The sequence below is a fragment of the Belonocnema kinseyi genome, chromosome 2 (assembly GCF_010883055.1).
Source record: "Belonocnema kinseyi isolate 2016_QV_RU_SX_M_011 chromosome 2, B_treatae_v1, whole genome shotgun sequence".
Taxonomy (NCBI): Eukaryota; Metazoa; Arthropoda; class Insecta; order Hymenoptera; family Cynipidae; genus Belonocnema; species Belonocnema kinseyi.
In genome coordinates, this window is record NC_046658.1 from 35674487 (window position 1) to 35693941 (window position 19455).

The window sequence follows — 19455 nt, forward strand, 5'->3', positions numbered from 1 at the left end:
TATTTCATTTACCAAAAAAGTTCTATGGTTCACAAAAAAATTTTCTTCAATGGAAAAAAGAGGTTGGTAATGTAGGAATCCCACTGTGTCGCATGCCCTTAATTCCCTAAATTTCCCTTCGCACTTTTAGTCCGGGAGCTGGGTACCTTCCCGTATAAAATAATATGTCCAAGGAAAGTTAAGGGTTATTCTTATGTATTTTGAGCCGCTGAATCCGAATATGTCGGTGGCTTGCCCGAAAAAATTGTACGTTTTGTTTAAATCGCAAATGTTTAAACAAATTATGAAAAAATTATGTTATCGTCTCGGACAATTCTTTTCTGAATATATGGCTCATTCAAAGAAGAAAATATCTGTAGTAATTTTTTCGTTAATTGCGTATATCATAAGTTACGATTTTTTGAATGACGAGAATGTAACGTTTTTTGCCAACTTTCGATGTTAATAAATTTGAACTAATCAATATTTCTTGAAAATTAAAAAACTTACTTGTTCCTTAAGATATACCCTACAGCCTAATATGCGCTATACTTTAAACTAAAATAATGCGTAATTTGTATGAACAAACTGAATAGTTTCTGTTGCGCTGTTCAATATCAATATCGGTGAAGAACGAACACCCGCGAGCACGAGATATATCGTGCTCGCAGCGCGCTCGGCGCTCGACCAGCAAAAGTGCCTTGTGAGCACTGCAAAATAAAAAATTGTCGACGTCGAGAAATAGGGTTTTTAGGCCGGGGACTCAACATTAGCACATATCAGGCTGTAGGGTATTTCTTAAGGAACAAGTACGTTTTTTAATTTTCAAGAAATATTCATTAGGTCAAAAATTATTAACATAGAAAGTTGGCAAAAAAAGTTAAATTTTCGTCATTCAAAAAATCATAACTTATGAAATACGCAATTAACGAGAGAATCACTAGAGATTTTTTCTTCTTTAAGTGAGCTATATATTCAGAAAAAAAATTGTCCGACACGATAAAATATTTTTTTCATAATTTGTTTAAACCATTGCGATTTAAACAAAAAGTACCATTTTTTCGGGCAAGCGACCGACATATTAGGATTCAGCGGCCCAAAATAGATAACAATAACCCTTAACTTTCCTTGGACATATTTTTTCATACGGGAAGGTACCCAGATCCCGGACTATTTTTCCAGGGATAGGATTGGCAGCGTTTTCTACTGTAGTAATTTATACTTTTTATGCTGGGACGTTGAAATAATTTAGAAAAATATGTATTGTTTTAATTTAAAATACTAATAATTAAACAACAGTATATATTTATGGATAAAAATTTCTTACAATTTTTGTTATTTTAAATTAAATCGATAATTTCAGAAACTTTAAACAAAATAATAATGTTTTTACAAAAATAATTGATTATTGTACTTTTAATCAATAAATAGTGTTCATAAAAAACTTGACTGTTTAAATTCGGGTGTTTTATTATTTTTGTATTTTATTATTCGGGTATTTTACAATTCGGGAATTTTATAATTCGGAAATTTTATTCTTATGGATTTTTCCAATTCGGTAATTTTATACATTCGGGATTTTGTGTTCGTCCGAAATCTTTATGAAATGTTTCGAATATCTTTAAAATATTTCAAATCTTTTAAATCGGTTGGAATCTTTGATATCTTCTGAAATATTTTGAAATATTTTACTTTTTTTAATCTGAAATTTAGAAAAAAATAATGGAATCTGTAAAATCCTTAAAATCTTTCCAAAATTAATTGAAAACCTTTAAAATCTGTGTAAAATCTTTGAAATATTTTTTAAGCTGAAATTAAAAAAAAAAGTTAAAGCCTATGCGTAATCTTATTAAATTATCTGCCCCTGCTCCTCTCATGTCAGGTCCGCCACTAGAGTGGGGGGGGGGGGGGGGGGGGGAGATCAAGCGGACTACGATTTGGCTAGGCACCCCGTCGATTACGACTATAGGACCACCATCACAGCTACTCAAACAAATTTTTTGAATTAATTTCATTCATTAAATTACATACTGTAACAAATTTCTGTTGGGAACTTTCAATACACCTTGGAAATTTATTTACGAAACGTAAGGTAACGCTACAATACATGTTGTATTGGAATTTTACAATATCTCATAGAGTTCGCGATATTGAAATTCTCGATGGTGACTCCATGAATTACAACACTTTACAATACATGCATTGTATTTTCGGCATCCCAACATCGTGTTTGCAATTGTACCTTACGCTTGTATTGTAGAATTGTTTTAGGATCCCAAATATTTTTCACAGTGCACTTCAATTTATAAATTTTATAATATTTGTATTGGACTTTCTTTTTTATTTCACAACTTTAATTACCTCGAACTTAAATAAATGGAACATTAATATTCATGTATAATTGTGCAGTATTTTTTGAATTCTTTAATTGAAATTATTACTTAATTTTCAGCTTCAAAGACAGTTATCAGAACGAGGGGGCGGGGGTGGAATTTGTTTAAGCGACCAAGAGTCAGTGGTCTCGTTTCCAAGGGGCAGCATAAATGGCGCAGCGACTCCTGGAGCCGGAAGTAGCAGTGGAGGCGGCGGATGTGGTATCATTCCTCACCTGGGTTCTCAACCACCGCTTGGCAGTGTTGAATTGGTTATGACTGTTTGCAACGTCGGCGTGGGCGTTGGGGCCGGATCTACTTCCGGTGGCCAAGCTGGTGATCGCGGCAGCTGCAGCGCCGACAGTGGCGTTCGTGGATCTAGCGACCGGGAGAGTGGAGGTGCTACCAGTATTGGAGGAAATCTTTCGGATTCGACAACTGACGGTGAGACATTCCATAAAATAATACCTCTAAAATTTTCAATGGATTGAAGGGAAAGAAATATCTTACAATAGACGATATAGAAGCAGCTGTCTATTACAAAAAAAATTGCTATTATCTTGAAACTTTTTTAATCATATATTTTTATGAGACTATCTTTAAGTGATAGGGGTGAAGGTTTTAATGATCAAACTTCATACTTTAATTGTATCTTCAAAGCCTCTACTTTGTCCTTTGTAACTTTGGTACTTCGTATGTTGTTAAGAATTTTAAGACAACTCTAAGATTAGGAAGCTATTCCGGAATTATCTTTTGAAATGAATATTAACAAGTTTCAGATCCTTTAAGAGAGCCTTTTATGGTCTGCGTTTTCAAAAATAATTTTCATCGATTTTTTTAATGGGATGAACGTGGAACTCGACTTTTAAAAGGAATATTTAATTAATGATTAGAGATCAAGAAGCATCAAATAGTCCAATAAATTCCATCATAAAGTTTTCTGCAATATTTTCTCTAGCCTAACAACTCTCATTGTTCCGTGTAAACTTTACATTTATATTCTATTGCATTGTTTAACCTGAAAGACACAGAAGCATGAAGCACTCCCAAACGTTTTAGAATCCATTGGCTGTATGCATTTGAAAATTTTTTTATATTCACGACGCTATTTAAGAATCATCTGATGTATGTGTACAATTTTCACGAATACGTGTTTTTAACTTAAAATACCACATTGACACCTGTACGTTAAGGAACAGAACACTTCTATCAGTCATCGATTTGTTTTAAATATGTAATTACTAGATAATACAAATACTTAATACACCAAAAAGTGCAGCATAAAGAACACACAGAATAGCTCGCGTCTTCAGCATGATCTGACCTCAAGGATGACTGCTATGCCACCCAGTGAAGATCAATCCTATCAATTATTATAAAACCGTATATTTCGCACAGGCACGCCAACTATTACGGTCGAGGGAAGTGGTCTGGATATGGACAGCATCTCCGTGGTATCCTCAATAGCGCCACCCTATATGTACCAATGTAAGTGTCCAACATGATCATCAAACGCCATCATTTTCAATGTCCGGGTCAGATTCCACCAAACTGAATTAAACGCATACTCATTTTCTATTCTTCTTTCGCAAATATTTTTGTTAATGTATGTGTTTCTAGGTCTCATGAAAGCTTTACAAGCGAATGAATTTCATCAACAGTTTTCATTCTAAAACGTTGATTATTCTGCTACATACATTCCTTTTTTATTTTCAAGCGAATGAAAAGTGTATCAACAAAATGGCTTTTGATTTGAGTAGACACCTCTCATAATTATTTATTGTTTTATTTTTACGTACAGCGAAACACGATTCATTTCTAATAAATGGTCATTTGCGCAGGTTTGAATTTATGCTTATAATTTATCTGAAAGTTGGAAGTTCGATTCATAGTGCTTCAGAAAATACCTACCTACTATCGGCGAGAAAATGATAGCCATCTGCCTTTGAAGCTTAACAACTCAGCCAAAAAGAATACTAGCGCGATAAAGAAATAGTCATATGAAAGCTAAAAGTGTTCTACGTAAATGAGCTTAAAGACCATTATGTAAAAAATGTTGTGCTTTGCAGACTGAAAAATGTAAAAAAATTAAGGATTTTCGGGTACATTTAAAAACAGTCAAGTTCAAAGCATTATTTCTTATACAAGGAGCAGACAATTTGCGAAATAATAAAAATTGTTGCTTAAAAGTACAAAAATGTGCAACTATATTATCTTCAGTTCTAATAAAGATAGTAAAGCGATTCAAACTGTAAACTATAACGGATAGGCTCTGTAATTATTTTGAATCACCCGGAAGGATGTGATCACAGAAAAAACTATAGTTAAATTTTGTCGCATGTAAAATTTCCCGCTATTAAAGTTTAGATGCTATTTGGCGAAAGTTTATCCTACGATCAGATAAAAGCTTTACATTTCAATCCTAATGAGAAGGTATTGGTTTTATGTATAATTTGACTTTTTCGGTTTTCATCAAGTTTCTACGTTTGGAGACTCCTGATTCAGAAAAAAAGATTTTTACGAAAGTGTATCTCTATCTGTCGGTAGTCTGTATTCTGTAGGCACGATAACTTTCGAAAAATTGATCAGATTGGATTATGCATTGGTACACTTTTTTAAGGCCTAAAAAGAAAGAGCGAGTTCGTAAACCAGCTATTTCGGATGAAAATTCAAACAGTGAGCGCATTTTTAAACATTTTACAACCACATTTTTCAAGATTTAAAAATTCGATGTTTAGTCATTCATAGTACTCAGAAGCTCAAGCAATTTAAACTTACTACTTTATTCTATAAAAAGAAAATTATCAGAGTTAGAGCATTTTAAAAATAAAAAAACAACTAAAATGAAGCTTTTAAGCCAAAAAACGCATGATATGAAAAAAGTTAAGAGAAGAAACACGTTCATTTTTGAAAGACCTACAAGATTATCATAAAAACTTTTTTAATTTGGTCGAAAAGTTAAAAATTTGATTGTACAAGAAATAATAAAAAATCTAAAAATTCCATTTTATTGTCAAACTATGCAAGATACGAAAAAAATTAATAAGCTAAAATTGCACGCCCTGAAAAGATCTACAAATTAGTATCAATCACTTTTCGATAGGACGTGTAGTTTTTGTTTTTATTCGTAAAAAACAACATTAAAAATTTTTTAAATTAAATTTTTGGACTAACGACACAAGCTAAGACAAAAAATGAGACACAAGTTATCAAAAAAATTAATAGACAAAATTTAGTCTTCCAAAAAATACCGAAAACTCATTCAAATTTTTCATAATTAATTTTTAATGGGACACGTAAGTTTTTCTTTAATCGTAAAAAATAACATTCAAAATAAAAAAATTTGATTTTTTTGAAAAAGCGACATAAGGTACGAACTAAAATTAACAGACAAATGTTGTTCGCCCAAAAAGATCTATAAATTTGTAATTAATCTTTTTTTAGAGACGAAAGAGGACATAGGATCCTATTTAGGTTCCTGCATTAGACCCTATCCAGATGCGCATTAGCTTTTCTTTAATCGTACAAAACAAGAGTAAAAAGAAAAAAATATATAAAAATAAGGAAATAAGAATTAGCATGTTTCAATTTTCATGCATATTATGAATTGTAATGATATAGATTTATTGAAATGATACATGTTTCAGCGCAGCTTAGAATATAATTTAAAGAAAACTAAGAAACAAATATTAAAATATTCATGATAAATACCATTTGGGCTTTATTTTGCAATATCTGAATAAGCAATCCCAGGCAGAGTTACATACAAAATGTATTATATTTGATATAAAAGTGTTAAGTATAATGTAGAAAAGTTGACAGTTGGGACACAATCAAGTGCGAAGCACGAGATACGTAATGAGAATGTGTTCGTTAAAGCCGAAAGAACTTTAACAAAAGAGAGTCCACAATTACAAAATTAAAGTTTTCGATCCGTTGACCTTTGATTTTAAAAGGTCTGTGCACAAATGTAGGAGAATTGCAAAGACCGAGCGCGTAGTGTCCAGCGATAACACCCCTCACTGGATTCGAAGTTGCTCCAGGCCCTGGATGCTATATCCCCTGTGAAGATAATCCCTTTGTCTTCCAACTTGTATCTATTTCTATTTCAAGAATATCAGTATGTCCAAGAAAATCATTTGAATCGACGAAATTAGAATAATTCTAATATAATAAAGTATAAACATGATATATGAACATGTTATCGACGAAAAATTCTACAATTTTCCACTTTTGGTCAATTATACATAGAATACGATACAATAAAATTATAAATAATGAATAAAAACAATAATAAACAATAATAATAAATAAAAATAATAAAAAAATAAATACAATTTTCCACTTTTTAAGTTAAGGTCTTACAATGATTCTCGTATGTTGCAGTTTTTTCGAAAATTTTTAGCTTTTGGTCCAATTTTAAATTGTAGTGACGTATGGCAACGATGAGTGTGAGCATGCGTGTTATTCGAAATTTGCGCATAAACTCGAGCACGTGGAACGGATGCGACATTGAAATAACTTAAGTTCACTAACGCCAGTTAGACATTTACAGTATAAATAATTATTTTTCTATTCTTATAGGCTCTGAATGATACTTTTCGAAGCAGATATGGATTTCGGATAACATTCTATCTATGTCAGAATTATTTTAGATTTTTTCATTTTCCAATCTTATTATATACTAAAAAAATTACGTATTCCCATAAGACTGCATGTTATTTTCAATAATTAATTTCTCGACTATGAAGCAGGGAAAGGTTCAAAAATTTTAACCAGAGCTTCAGTACATTTTAATACAACTGTCATCCAAATATCAAACGATTCTCATTTGTAATTCTATTAAAGGGGAATTCCCTTAAGTGAACAAACGTAAGTGTTTCAAGAAGTTATTATTCTGTAGAAATTGTTGATTTACGTCGTTCGCTTTAGGGTCAGGTAAATTGATAATAATTAAGTTGTTTCACACGTTTCGGCCCACAAATCCACGATGCTGGCCCTCATCTTTGAGTTTGATTAAATCTGTGAAAAGTACATAATGTCTTGATAAATACGCAGTTTTAGAATTGGAAGTTTTATTCTTTGTTTAATATCTCAGTCTTTAAATTATATACATTCTTTAACTTGAAATGAAAATTTTATTTTATTTTATCAATAACTATTGATAAAGCATGGAGTATTCGTAAAACAATTTCTTTTAACGACATACAACACTGATGAAAAAAAAATTACGGTGCAGTAGTAAAATTTATTAAAAAATTTTGTTAAAATTGTCAGAAAACATTGCAGTTCCTTGAAAATTGCCCTGTAGTAAAAATTTCAAAATATAAAAAACTTTGTAGTCGAATAATTATTTGAATATTCTTTAAAAAATGTTTTTTTCCTTTCGACGAAAAGTTTATTTTTAAAGTTAAACCATTTTTTTACTTTTACAGAAATAATTCTTATGATAAAAGAAATTTATTACCTATTTTCACGAATTCTTTAGCTACAATGTTTAAACTTAAAAGCAGAATTATATACTTATATAACTGCAATGATTTGTTTTTTTTACACATTTATTTCGTACTACAGTGTGATTTTGGGAATGTTTTATTTTCACATAAATAATTTTAAACGGTGAAAGAAAACCCAGTAGATGAATATTTCAAAAATTGAAATTATAAACATTTTGGAAAAATTAAAAAATTTACAGAAATATAAAACTTTGTTAAAGGAAAATTTGTATAAAAGAAATAGAGGAAAATTTTTTTAATTACAATGTTCCTCGACAATCTGTATTCTTACTACTCTGAAAAACAATGTGCATCAACTTTTCATCGATATAAGGAAAAGAAAATTTTGTAAAGAATATTTGAATAAATATTTAGCTACAAAGTTCTTTTAATTTTATATTTTTACTACAGTGCGTCTTTGAAAAGAAACAATTTTATTTTCATACATATTATTCCTCATCATAACAGAAAAATTCATTCAATAGCACTATTTTTCTTATACACAAAAAGCTGTGTTTAAGGGTTTCAATAAAAAAATTGGATTTAATATACGTCGCTAGGAATTCATGTTAAAAGAGTTCTTCGACTGCATTATTTCCTGAAAACTTTTTAAAAAATAGGTTTATAAATTTTCTAACAAAATTTTCCTACTAAATTTGAATTGTTTTTAAATTAGTTTTTCTTCGTTAAAAGATTTTTTTAAATAAAAGTACTTTCAATTGTAGAACAGCATACCTGCAAGAAATTATATGATTTTCACAAATTTAAGAACACTCACTGGTAAGGATCACCATTATGTGCCAAAATATTTGAAAAAACTCAATTGTTTGCAATCCACTTGACCCTAAAGCCAACAATGTACATCAACAATTTTTACAAAATTTAGTTTTGAGGGTCAATATAATCCTCCAGCGATTATGAAGTTATTATTTTTTTAAATAATATTCTCTTTTAATAATTTTTAAAAAATTCGATTTTTTCTTAAATTGTCAGCAGCTTTACCAACGAAAAAATAATACAAAATTTATTTAGAATCGCTTCATTAACGCAATGAGGAGCTAATGAAAATTTAATATTCTAATCGAAATTGTTGAGAATCTAACTATATTTACGATTATATTCTCAAACTCGTCAAATTATCATGGATTTTATTGGCCTATTAGCATTTTAATCGAAGAATAGGCGTGGAAATATCAAGGAAATGGGTAAGTTGAAAGATAAAGGATTAATCTTTGTAGGGAACCTAACACCGAGAGCTTGAAGCAACTTCGAATCCAGTGAGGGGTAGTGTCGTGTGGCAGTGGAAGGGGAAGGTTCCGCAGGTAGCTGTGGAGTAAAAGACGATCGCCCCTTTTAACAGAAGAGAATTCACACTCACGAAATTACAGTGGTGGATGTTTCGAGTCTTAACTTTAAAAGGTTGCGCAAGAATGTGCCAAAAATATAAATACCGAGCGCGTAGCGCGAGGTAAATATAGAATCAAGCGCGAAATAAATACATTACCAAGCGCGAAAACGAACAGTCGCGCACCTTAGACGAACTCAAACTTTTTTTTACATTTTTCAGTCTGCAAAGCACAACAAATTTTGTACATAAACATCTTCAAGCTCATTCACGTAGAACACTTTTAGCTTCCATACGACTATTTTTTTATTGTGCTGGCATTTCTTTTGGCTGAGTTGTTAAGCTTCAAAGGCAGATAAAATTTATTTTTATTACTTTGGAAGGCAAAGGCGCGATTTGCAAATTAGTTATAAACCCCAAATTTTGAAATACTTTTGCTAATTATACTAAAATTTCATACGAGTTTATAGGGCAAGTCTGTAATTTAAAAATTAGCACGTGCCACGGGGCACTTGAAAATTCCATTTAGTGAACGTGGGGAAATTTTGAATTTTTGAAAAATGGAACTCATACTTCAGGGTTTCAACGATACGTGCCAAGTTTTTTATGGAATAAAGAGAAGTGCCTTCGAACTAAAACCATACTAATAACTTTTTTAACTCACCCTCACCCCTCCCCTTACAGCACCCCTAATATTTCCCAAAAATAAGAAAACTACATGTTTACGTATTATTGTTAATTTTCAGCAATCGCTTTTGTTTTTTTTTATACAAATAATTACAAATTCACAATCCGAATATCCCTCATTACTTTTTAAACATTTTTAAATTGTTTAAAGACCAGTAGCCAACTTTACAACGTGACTAATTCACTTTCCTGTGCGTCATCAATGCTAGTGTAGATGCATAAAATTTGTATATGGATCTAGAATTCTCGTGATATTAATTTAAATAACACGTTCGTTCCGCAACACTGCTCCAACCCAGGTTGCTGAACAATCTCTCTAGCCATCACGCCAAGTGAAGAGCCTCACAAAGTCGTCATGTGAGGTTCCTCATTTGGGTCCATTAGTATCCAAGGGTCTTATTCACACATTCTAATCATTCTTTCCACGGTCTGCTTCTGGGCACGCTGTCATTTACTTTACCTTGATACACTTGTTTCGTTAGTCGTTCATTTGGCATTCTCTCAACATGCCCGAACCATCTTAACCGATTTCTTTCCCATGTGTCAACTAGTGTCTCTTCTGCGCCACATTTTTTGAGAATGATCTCGTTGCTTACTTCCATCCCTGGTGAATAAGCTACCAAGGTATACAAATTTATCAACTTGTTCAATTCTTTCATCATTTAATACAATGTCGCATATTGTTTTCTCACTCTTTCTTTCGAACACCACAGTTTTTGTTTTATTTGCGTTAATGTTGAGGCCCATGCTCTTCAGGCTTGCATTAAGTTTGTTCAACATTCTTTGCAAGTCTTCGATTAAGTTTTCCATAAAAACATTATCATCTGCGAACGCTAACCAACGTACCCTTAGTGTTTCGAGATCCACACCTTCTTTGTCGATAAGGGCCATTCTTAAACACATGTCCATGAATAATATAAATTATCTATGAAGATGTACCTCAACCTTGCATAATATCGAAACAGTCACTCAATTTCCCATTTACCCTAACACTTGCTTACCCGTATATATTGTGTTTATAGCTTGTAGGAGCCATCAATTGACTCCATACTCTTTCAGGACTTCCCAAAGTTTACTTCTATCTACCTTGTTGAAAGCTTTTTTCAGGTCAACAAATGCACTTTGAACTTTCCAAATCTTTTCTTCTGTTATTTCCGTTACCCTACGAATAAGTATTTTTGAATATATTGTACTTACGGTACTTGATAAGCTGATTCCTCTGTAATTACTGCAGTCGCTTTTATCTCCCCTTCTTTTGTATATTGGTACAGTAATTGCTTATTTCCGTTTTTTCTGGAACTTTTCCCATCTCAATACATAAATTTATCAATTCACGCAACCTGTGACGCGATGTGACGTATGTACTCTCCACCGTATTTGAGCATTTCATCGTTAATACTGCGTCTACACCAGCTGCCTTGCCATTTTTAAGTTCTTAATTATATTTCTAACCTCATTGATATAGATTCTCTAATTTGACTTTTCTAATGCTGTGATAGGGGAAGGTGGGGCGAGACGGTGCACAAAATCTTTGACGCTAATAAAGATGTAACCTGTAAGAATTTTCAGAAACAAATATTAATTAAAATTTGCTCCAATTTCTCATTTACAAGTTGAACATACGTTTTTGTAAATGGAGCGAACTAATTTTTCAGAAATTAAGTATTAAGTACTGTAGGTTAGTTGGGGCCCTATGGAGCACGTGGCGGGTAAAACAGAACGCATGGTGGGGCGGTATGGAACAATTGGAACATCAATTTTAATTTGTAAATAATTTTTAAAAACTAAAAAAAAGTAAGCAACAAATCAAAATTTATGCCATGGAACACCAACTGGAAGAGATATAATGTTAAAATACGTATTTTAGACAGGACATAACCTACTACCAGTCTTCCTTTTATAATTTCGTATTTTAATAACTTAAATAGTGTACTTTATTACTTTTTATTTCTTACAAATATCTCGCAACTATTCCAACCGGCGACCGGCTACACTGACAGTGACAGGTTAAGTTCGCGGATGTTCCGTTGTTCCATTCCGCCCCATTCAGCTTGTTGCATCTCGCCCCCAACGACAATTTTATTTGAAATCTGTAATTTTCTTTTCTAAATAATTGGTAATCAAGTCTAATGCCAAGAACAGAAAATTTGAACATCATTTTTTAAAATCTTGTAAGAGAAAATGGGATAAGAAAATTATTAATACTTCATTTCCTCTCGAAAATGACACCATTCCTGAGTTCTGAAGTACTAAAAATGTGCACTTACTTTCTGATACAATTGACATAAAATATCAATTCCTTTTGCACTTGCCTCAACTCATTAGATTTATTCTTATTTAATAAATTAATATCAAACTTAAAGTGTAAATATTTTTCTAGATATAGTAGCGTTCTATTTTACCCGTCTGTTCCATCGCGCCCCACCTTCCCTTATGTCGATAAGTTCAAAAATGTTACTATACAAAAGAGTCATAAAATTTCTTTAAATAATAGATAAAAACAACACAACATCATATCTTTTAAAAATCATTAGTTCGAAGTACAACTTTTATACGAAGCAGTACTGCCGTCCAAACTAAAAAGAAACGTCAGTGACATTTTTATGAAGAATGAGTTTTTGGTATCTGGATTCGTAAGAGAAAGCTGCCTCTATCTGTTTTAATAAAATCTATTAATTATTCATATTTATTGCAAAAAGAGATTGTTTATAAATGAGTAAATTCTAAAAAGTTGAAAATACAACAGAAAAAGATATGCAAAGCACTTTGCGTGTACTAAAAGTTGTACTAGGTAGGCAATACGTCATCAGCATATACATGAAAAATAACCTAAAGAACATTGTGTCTTTTTTGCGTTGTGGAAGTGACCGAGTGTGCGGCGCGAATTGAAAAACGAAACTAATCGCTTGCCCTTACGTATCCTTTAGCCTTGTGTATTAGCCCGGACTCTGATCTGAAATCGACGGGAAATAAGTCCTGGCTAAATTCGGCTATACAGTAGCGACGATCTTTCGGGTAAGTTTGGAACAGCCACTAAATACACAGTGTCCCTTACGTATGTTTTGATGTTGTATTTTGAGGCTGCGCTCAAGCTTTTCGACAATGGTATCGTTCGCAAGTGACTTTGTGTTCTCTGCCATTTTATAAAAAAATTGTTTTAAAAATCAATTTTTTATCGCAAAACACGAAAAATCACATTATTTTAACCCAAATAACGTATCTTAATTACTCAGCATTTTATTCAATATCAGAGTTCCGTGGGCAAGCAGTTTTTCTCGATTTTCTCAGTTCGAGTCAGATTGGACTTACATATCTTTTTAGTTTGTACGACAGAGTAGTAGTATCGAATGAAGTACGTAATTATAATATGCTACGTCTACAGAAAAGTTTTGGTTCTTTCAGATACATTTTTCTCTTTAGTGTGCTTATTCGCGTCAAAAAATAAACCTTTACAATAAAAAAACGTATTTATTTCAAATCAAAATTTGTTCCCCCTTACACGTTTCGTTCTATTTACAGATTTATTATTTTATTATTTATTATTATTATATATGTATATATACTATATTATATTATATATTATTAAATTTATAAGTATTTATTATTTATTTAGATCTATTTATATTTCCTTTCTATTTATACACGTTTCCTTCTATATACAATGGTTAGGATATAATAATAAAATAATAGCTTTATCTCCGGTGAAATAATTTCTTCTAACTTTGTAATTATAAAGTTCAAAGAAACATACACTTGAAGTAAAGAAATTGTGTATACTATGTATATATTATACAAATAAAAAATATAAGTATTTATATCAAAACTTTATTTTTAACTGTAAAACATGTAAGAAAAATGATCTCACACTTTAGTGGTAAAAAAATAATTTGTATGCCAAAACGCGTTATAGATACTTCGTACATGCCACAACGCGTTGGGCTTTTTCCGAACGCTCAGAATGCGGTGCAGCGGAATCAATATATCCTCAACGCGTTGTGATCGATTTAACATAAATAGGTCCGACCAAACCCTTGTCCCCTTCCCCTTGCCAAGTCCGTACGTGTAGACTCGGCTGTGTACTTTTTCTAAATTGCAGTCTCGCTTTCCGTTAAATACGCTTTCATGATTTCCAATTTTGTAACATAATGGTCGTTACTTTACAGTCGACTTCATCTATAATTCTTATTTTATCCTCATTCAAGCATACTATGAGCTCTCATCAACATCCTATCAAAGACAATGACTCTTATCCTCTTTTTTAACCTGTTTCCAAACAATTAAAAAAAATTCAATTCTCCCGCAGTAATGAAATAATTGGAATAAAAGAAAATTTTTTTAACACGATAGTATCGCAAATACTGTCTAAAAAAGGACGAAAACGTTTTTTCGTTTTTTACTTATCTATTTGTTATGTGTTATTTTATATTTTAATTCAAAAAATATATCTTTATATAAGGCCTCTTGTATCTGAATGTCTTCCATGCTTAGAATGCGCACGTGCATGTACATATATTATCAACGAGAAGATTATACGTCACACAATCAACCAGTCTTACCGACTAAGTGTGTTCTTTATGTTGCATATATGGTGTTATTATGTATACAATCTGTGTGAAAAAGAAATTCAAATGCGAGGACTTTTCTTAGCTGATTTTCTGACCGCGTCTCTTCAGTTACCTAATGGCTTTCTGCTTCACTTGTTTTTATTTATTTATCAAATTGCTTATATGTATACATATCATGTAATTGATTATTTCTCAATTAAACAAATTTCAAATCAAAAACCTTGTTCAATTTTGTAAAATGGCAGTCATAGAATAATTGAAACTTTTGAAAGATGTAATTGTTTTAAAGGTGCTTCTGTTGATAGAAGAATTTTGTTATTCTTTTCTAGACGCCCATATTGAGGCAAAATGAAAATGCTCAAATTAATCGAAACGTTTGAGCTGAGGGGAAAAGATTGCTTGGGTCGGCATCTGAAAAAAGTAAGAAAATAAAACTCTAAAATCGGTTCATATCATCTGTTCTCTTTTTAAATTAAATTTTTATAGTGAACAATAATAAAAAAAACTGCCAGCCTCGCGGGTACATTTTCATCGCGCGCATTAAAATCGCGCACTCAATTAAAATATGTCCAAAAATCAAAAATTTTCTATAATATTATGTTTAACTCTATTTATTAAATTTATATTACATTAGTTTCTGCAATTCAGCCCGGGATTGTTTGTTCAGATATTACAAAATAAAGTACGAATTTTATTTTTCCTAATTATTTGATTATTTTTCATTTGGCATTAATATTTATTCTCGGATACCTTGAAATTCTAATAAAACTTTATTATTAACATTCATAATGTACATTGTTATTAAAACAGACTATTTTCATTGTCATATTTTTATAATTAAAAATTTTCCGTCATTTTCACAAAAATTTATTTTATTTTCACTTTTTTTTACGAATAAATCAAAAACCCTGCCCCCTATCACAAAATAATTTTGAACAAATTTCTCGATCTTTTTGCTTTATCAACTTTTATCTATTCATTTTTTTGTACCTTTTGAAGTTTTTAAAAAAATTAGATTTTTTGCATGTTATTTTTTACGTTTAAACAAACGCTACATGTCCAGTCCAAAACTCATGAATAAAAAATTTGCAGATCTTTTTTGGGTAGCAACTTTTGTTTATTTATTTTTTTCGTACCTTACATCGTTTTTCCAAAATTTAAATTTTGTATCTTTAATGTATTTTTTTACAATAAAACAAAAACTACGCGCCGAATCAAAAAAGGATTCGAAACAAATATATAGATATTTTTTGGTTACAAACTTTTGTTTGTTCATTTTATTTCGTTGCTTGTGACGTTTTTACAAAAGCTTAATTTAATTTTTAATGTTATTTTTTACGGTTTGAAGAAAAACTACCCTAGATACACCCTAGATACAGTTCACGTGCACCGATGGTACCTTACCAACGAGTCACGTGCGTAAATGGGAGCCTCCTGTTTTTTTTTTTATTAGGAGGGGAAATCTTGCATATGACACCCATCCTAGCAATCGTCTACTTGAGTAGGTGATTCTTTTTTTGGTATGGGTAGTGTCAGATCCTAAATGGTACGCCCCCCCCCCCCCTCGCGTGTCAAACTACAACGCCGGAACCGCTTTTGCATTACTACAGGGTTGCAGCTTATTGACACCAGTACGCCGTGCTTCGGCTCTCAGATCGTTGCTTGCCTGCTTGACATTATTTCCTCTTTTTATTAAACAACCAACCAGGATGCACGCATCGTCCTCAGTAGTGCGACAATACCACAGATTGGGCTCGTCGTCCTTCGACATCCTGGTTGATTATCATTGGTTAGCTTAAGCGTCCCTGAGGCTTCTTCAACGAGGCTACCTCCCTGAACGACAAGAATCTCACCGTCGTCAGCCGATGGTCTGTCCGGGGCTTTTCTTATTTTTGCAGCGCAGAGGTAGCTCTGCGGTGTTCTTTCACACTTCGCAGCCCTATGTCCTCTTTGCCACCTCTCCAACAGGCCCTCATAAGGTCTGGACCCTTGCAAGTTGCTGCCATGTGACCGAAACCAAGGCAGCGTTATCACCGTGTTGCCTCCGTCTTTTTTCGCACACAATAGGACACCCACCCAACTTTCAGGTGCACCGTGCGAAAAAATCTGAACGCCAATTCTTCTGATAGCTTCACGCAGGCCTTTAGATTACCTCTGAAGGGTGTTTTTGTGAGACAGACCTTCACATCTTCAACCGATCTGCTGCCAAATGTGCACGTCGAGGGCTAACGGTACAACTGTGCACGTTTTTGGCCGCCGGCACAGCAGTGCACGTGCACAAATGGGACACTCCCAACTATACAAGTCAACAATTAGACTAGCACAGATGGGAAACTCCGAACTAGGAACGTGCACATTTGTTCCAGTGGCCGACAACATGCACAGTTGTACCACTGGCTCTCGACGTGCGCAGTTGGAAGTGTCCCGTGTGTGCACGTTCACAATTGAGAGTGTCCCATCTGTGCTGCACGTACACAGTTTTATCAGCGGCCATTTACGTGCACTGTTGGGAAAGTTCACAGTTGCTCCGTGAATAGTTGTATTTCTCGCAAATTGAGACGTGTAGAGTTCGGAGTGTCCCACCTGTGTAAGTGGACGGATGACATGTGCACAGTTGGGCCTGTGGCCAATAACGTTCCCAGTTGTACCAGTGGCCACCCACGTGAACAGATGGGCTCGTGCGCAGTTACTCCGTGCACAGTTGTACATTTCCCAAATATATTGTTTAACGAACTCGACCTTCATTTTTGATCCCTAAAAACGTCCTACCTTATCGACACTTTTTTTATTTCCTCACTTATATTCACACGAAGCGTCACATCGAGTTGAAAATTTGGGATATTAAACAAGAAGTACTAAGAATTGTGGGTGTGGTCCTAAATTTGTATAATTATGAACAAAGTTTTTTGTTGTAAATAATTTTTATGGCTTTTTTCATAATTGTTAAAATTTAGGACCAGACCCACCTTTCTTAGTGCTCCTTATTTCTTATCCAAAATTTTCAACCGCGTGAAAATAAGATAGGAAATAAAAAAAGGGGCGGTAAGGTAGGAGACTGGTCAAGTGACCCACTCGTCACATGCAATTAAAACGTGGAGATTTAAACAACTGCGCGATAGTCAGTTTTTACTCATTATGATGACAATATGCAAAAAGGGACGTAAAAAGGGAAAATGTAAAAAGGCGCGTTCGATTCTCAGAGCAGAAAGCGAGGCTGGACCATCAAAATATAGAAATGTACCGATAACGCTGTGTGGAAAACGGAAGTAGACTCTAGAGAGAGAGAGAGAGAGAAAACATGTGAGATGTAGCCCTGCCTTTATTTATTCCAGGGCTGTGTTAAGTGAATCAGAGCCCCGGGTACTGCCCAAATATTCTATAGGGTTAATTTTTTTTTAACAATCAAAAGCAACACATTCTAAATTTGTAGTTATAATAAATTAAATGTTTAAAAACATTCGTACAAAATATCCTGTTTGAATTAGCTTATAAAAAGAACTTGGTGACCTTAAATTCTTGTTGAAATCAGATTGAAAATTATACAATAGTAATCCTTTTGGGAGATCAAAAATAGTATAAAAAGTGTCAGATATTTGAAAAATAGTGTCATATAATTTTTCAATTATTAAAAGTATGTGTACCCTATCGATAGAAATTTCAGAATATTAACTTAAGAATCTCAGACTCTGCGAAGCTTCAGAGAAATTCTCCGCAGGCACTTAGGTATATATTTTTAAAGATCCAGGAAGCTCGTTAAAATGGTTTGATAGCTTTAAAATGCCCTCACCGAAATTGAAATAAGAATACGAACATAAATTTTTATCCAAATTAAAGATGAATAATTTCCTTTTTTTAAGCTTTTGGATGAAAATTTAGATTTTTTTTTATTTCAACGTTAGCAGCCTAAAACATAATAATTCGGAATCTACGGGCTTCGATTATTTCAGATATCTAACTTTTTTTTAATCTTTAAAATCGGATTGAATATAACGTATCTCATAAATGGAATGGAATACGCCAAAACAGACAACATTTTTTAATTCAACTTCAAAATAGTATATAAGTATATAAGTTATAATTATAAAATATGCATAAGGGGAAAATTCATCAATTTAAAAAAAGTGTTAATAATTTAAAGAAAAATTTAAAAAGGGATCCGGTTTGGTGACGGACAACTACTGTAAATAACTCTGTGCGCTCGTTACGTGACGAATACAATAGGGCTATTATATGACCGCCGCGTCACTCTTAAAAGGACCTCGAAAAGGACCCAAGTTTCTTTGCCTATCTCTTGAGACGAAATCATTCAAATCGAGCCTGCAGATGGCTTGAAACGAGCCAGGCTATTGTGCCTGAGAATATTCTGAGATTTTCTATCGCAAGGATAGTCTGAAATTAAAGTGTGCAAGCAAAAATTGAGTTTATTTTTTAACAGAAATTTCCAGCTTCTAACCTTATATCTTAAAGGCCTCCATTCTTTTCTCATCATTTAATGAGAACCTAGCGATAAAATAACATAAAAATTCAATTGAAAATATTTCTATAATATAAAAAGTAACCATTTTTATTAAACAGGTACAATCCATCATATTTTGAGGTTGTGCTTTTGTTGTTACATTTCTTATTTTACTATTCAATAACTTTACTTACGTATAAAAACATTATCCCCATATAAACGTCTTTACAGAGCCTACAAAATACACAGGGTGCCAGCATGTTTATTATTTATTTACACTAAATTATAAGTAAATAAATTCTAAAAGGTACAATAAAAGTCACATTATTGGGGCATTCACGAAACAAAGCAAAGTCTTGTGGTTGATTAAACTTCATCCAACGAAAATGCTCTCGACCAATCAGCATTATCTAGAAAGAGACAGGTCTAAGATCTCAAATGTTTTTTCTCTTTCTCTCTCTAGAGCCCATTTTCGTTAACCCCACAGCGTTATCTGTCAATTTCTATTGTATATTATTTCGATGGGCTCGACACATTTGCAGAATTGCTCGCTTCT

At 32.7% G+C, this 19455-nt stretch overlaps 1 protein-coding gene across 2 annotated transcripts in view; it reads left to right on the forward strand.

The window, feature by feature from the left end:
- LOC117167570 (kazrin) overlaps positions 1-19455 on the forward strand; it is a 182226-nt gene that overhangs the window by 115585 nt on the left and 47186 nt on the right. The window contains exons 7-8 of one of the 2 annotated variants that reach the window (XM_033352604.1): positions 2432-2795; positions 3750-3839. In XM_033352604.1, the coding sequence (XP_033208495.1) occupies positions 2432-2795; positions 3750-3839 (454 nt within the window). The remainder of the gene's footprint in view (positions 1-2431; positions 2796-3749; positions 3840-19455) is intronic. The other variant, XM_033352605.1, reaches the window with a different exon arrangement.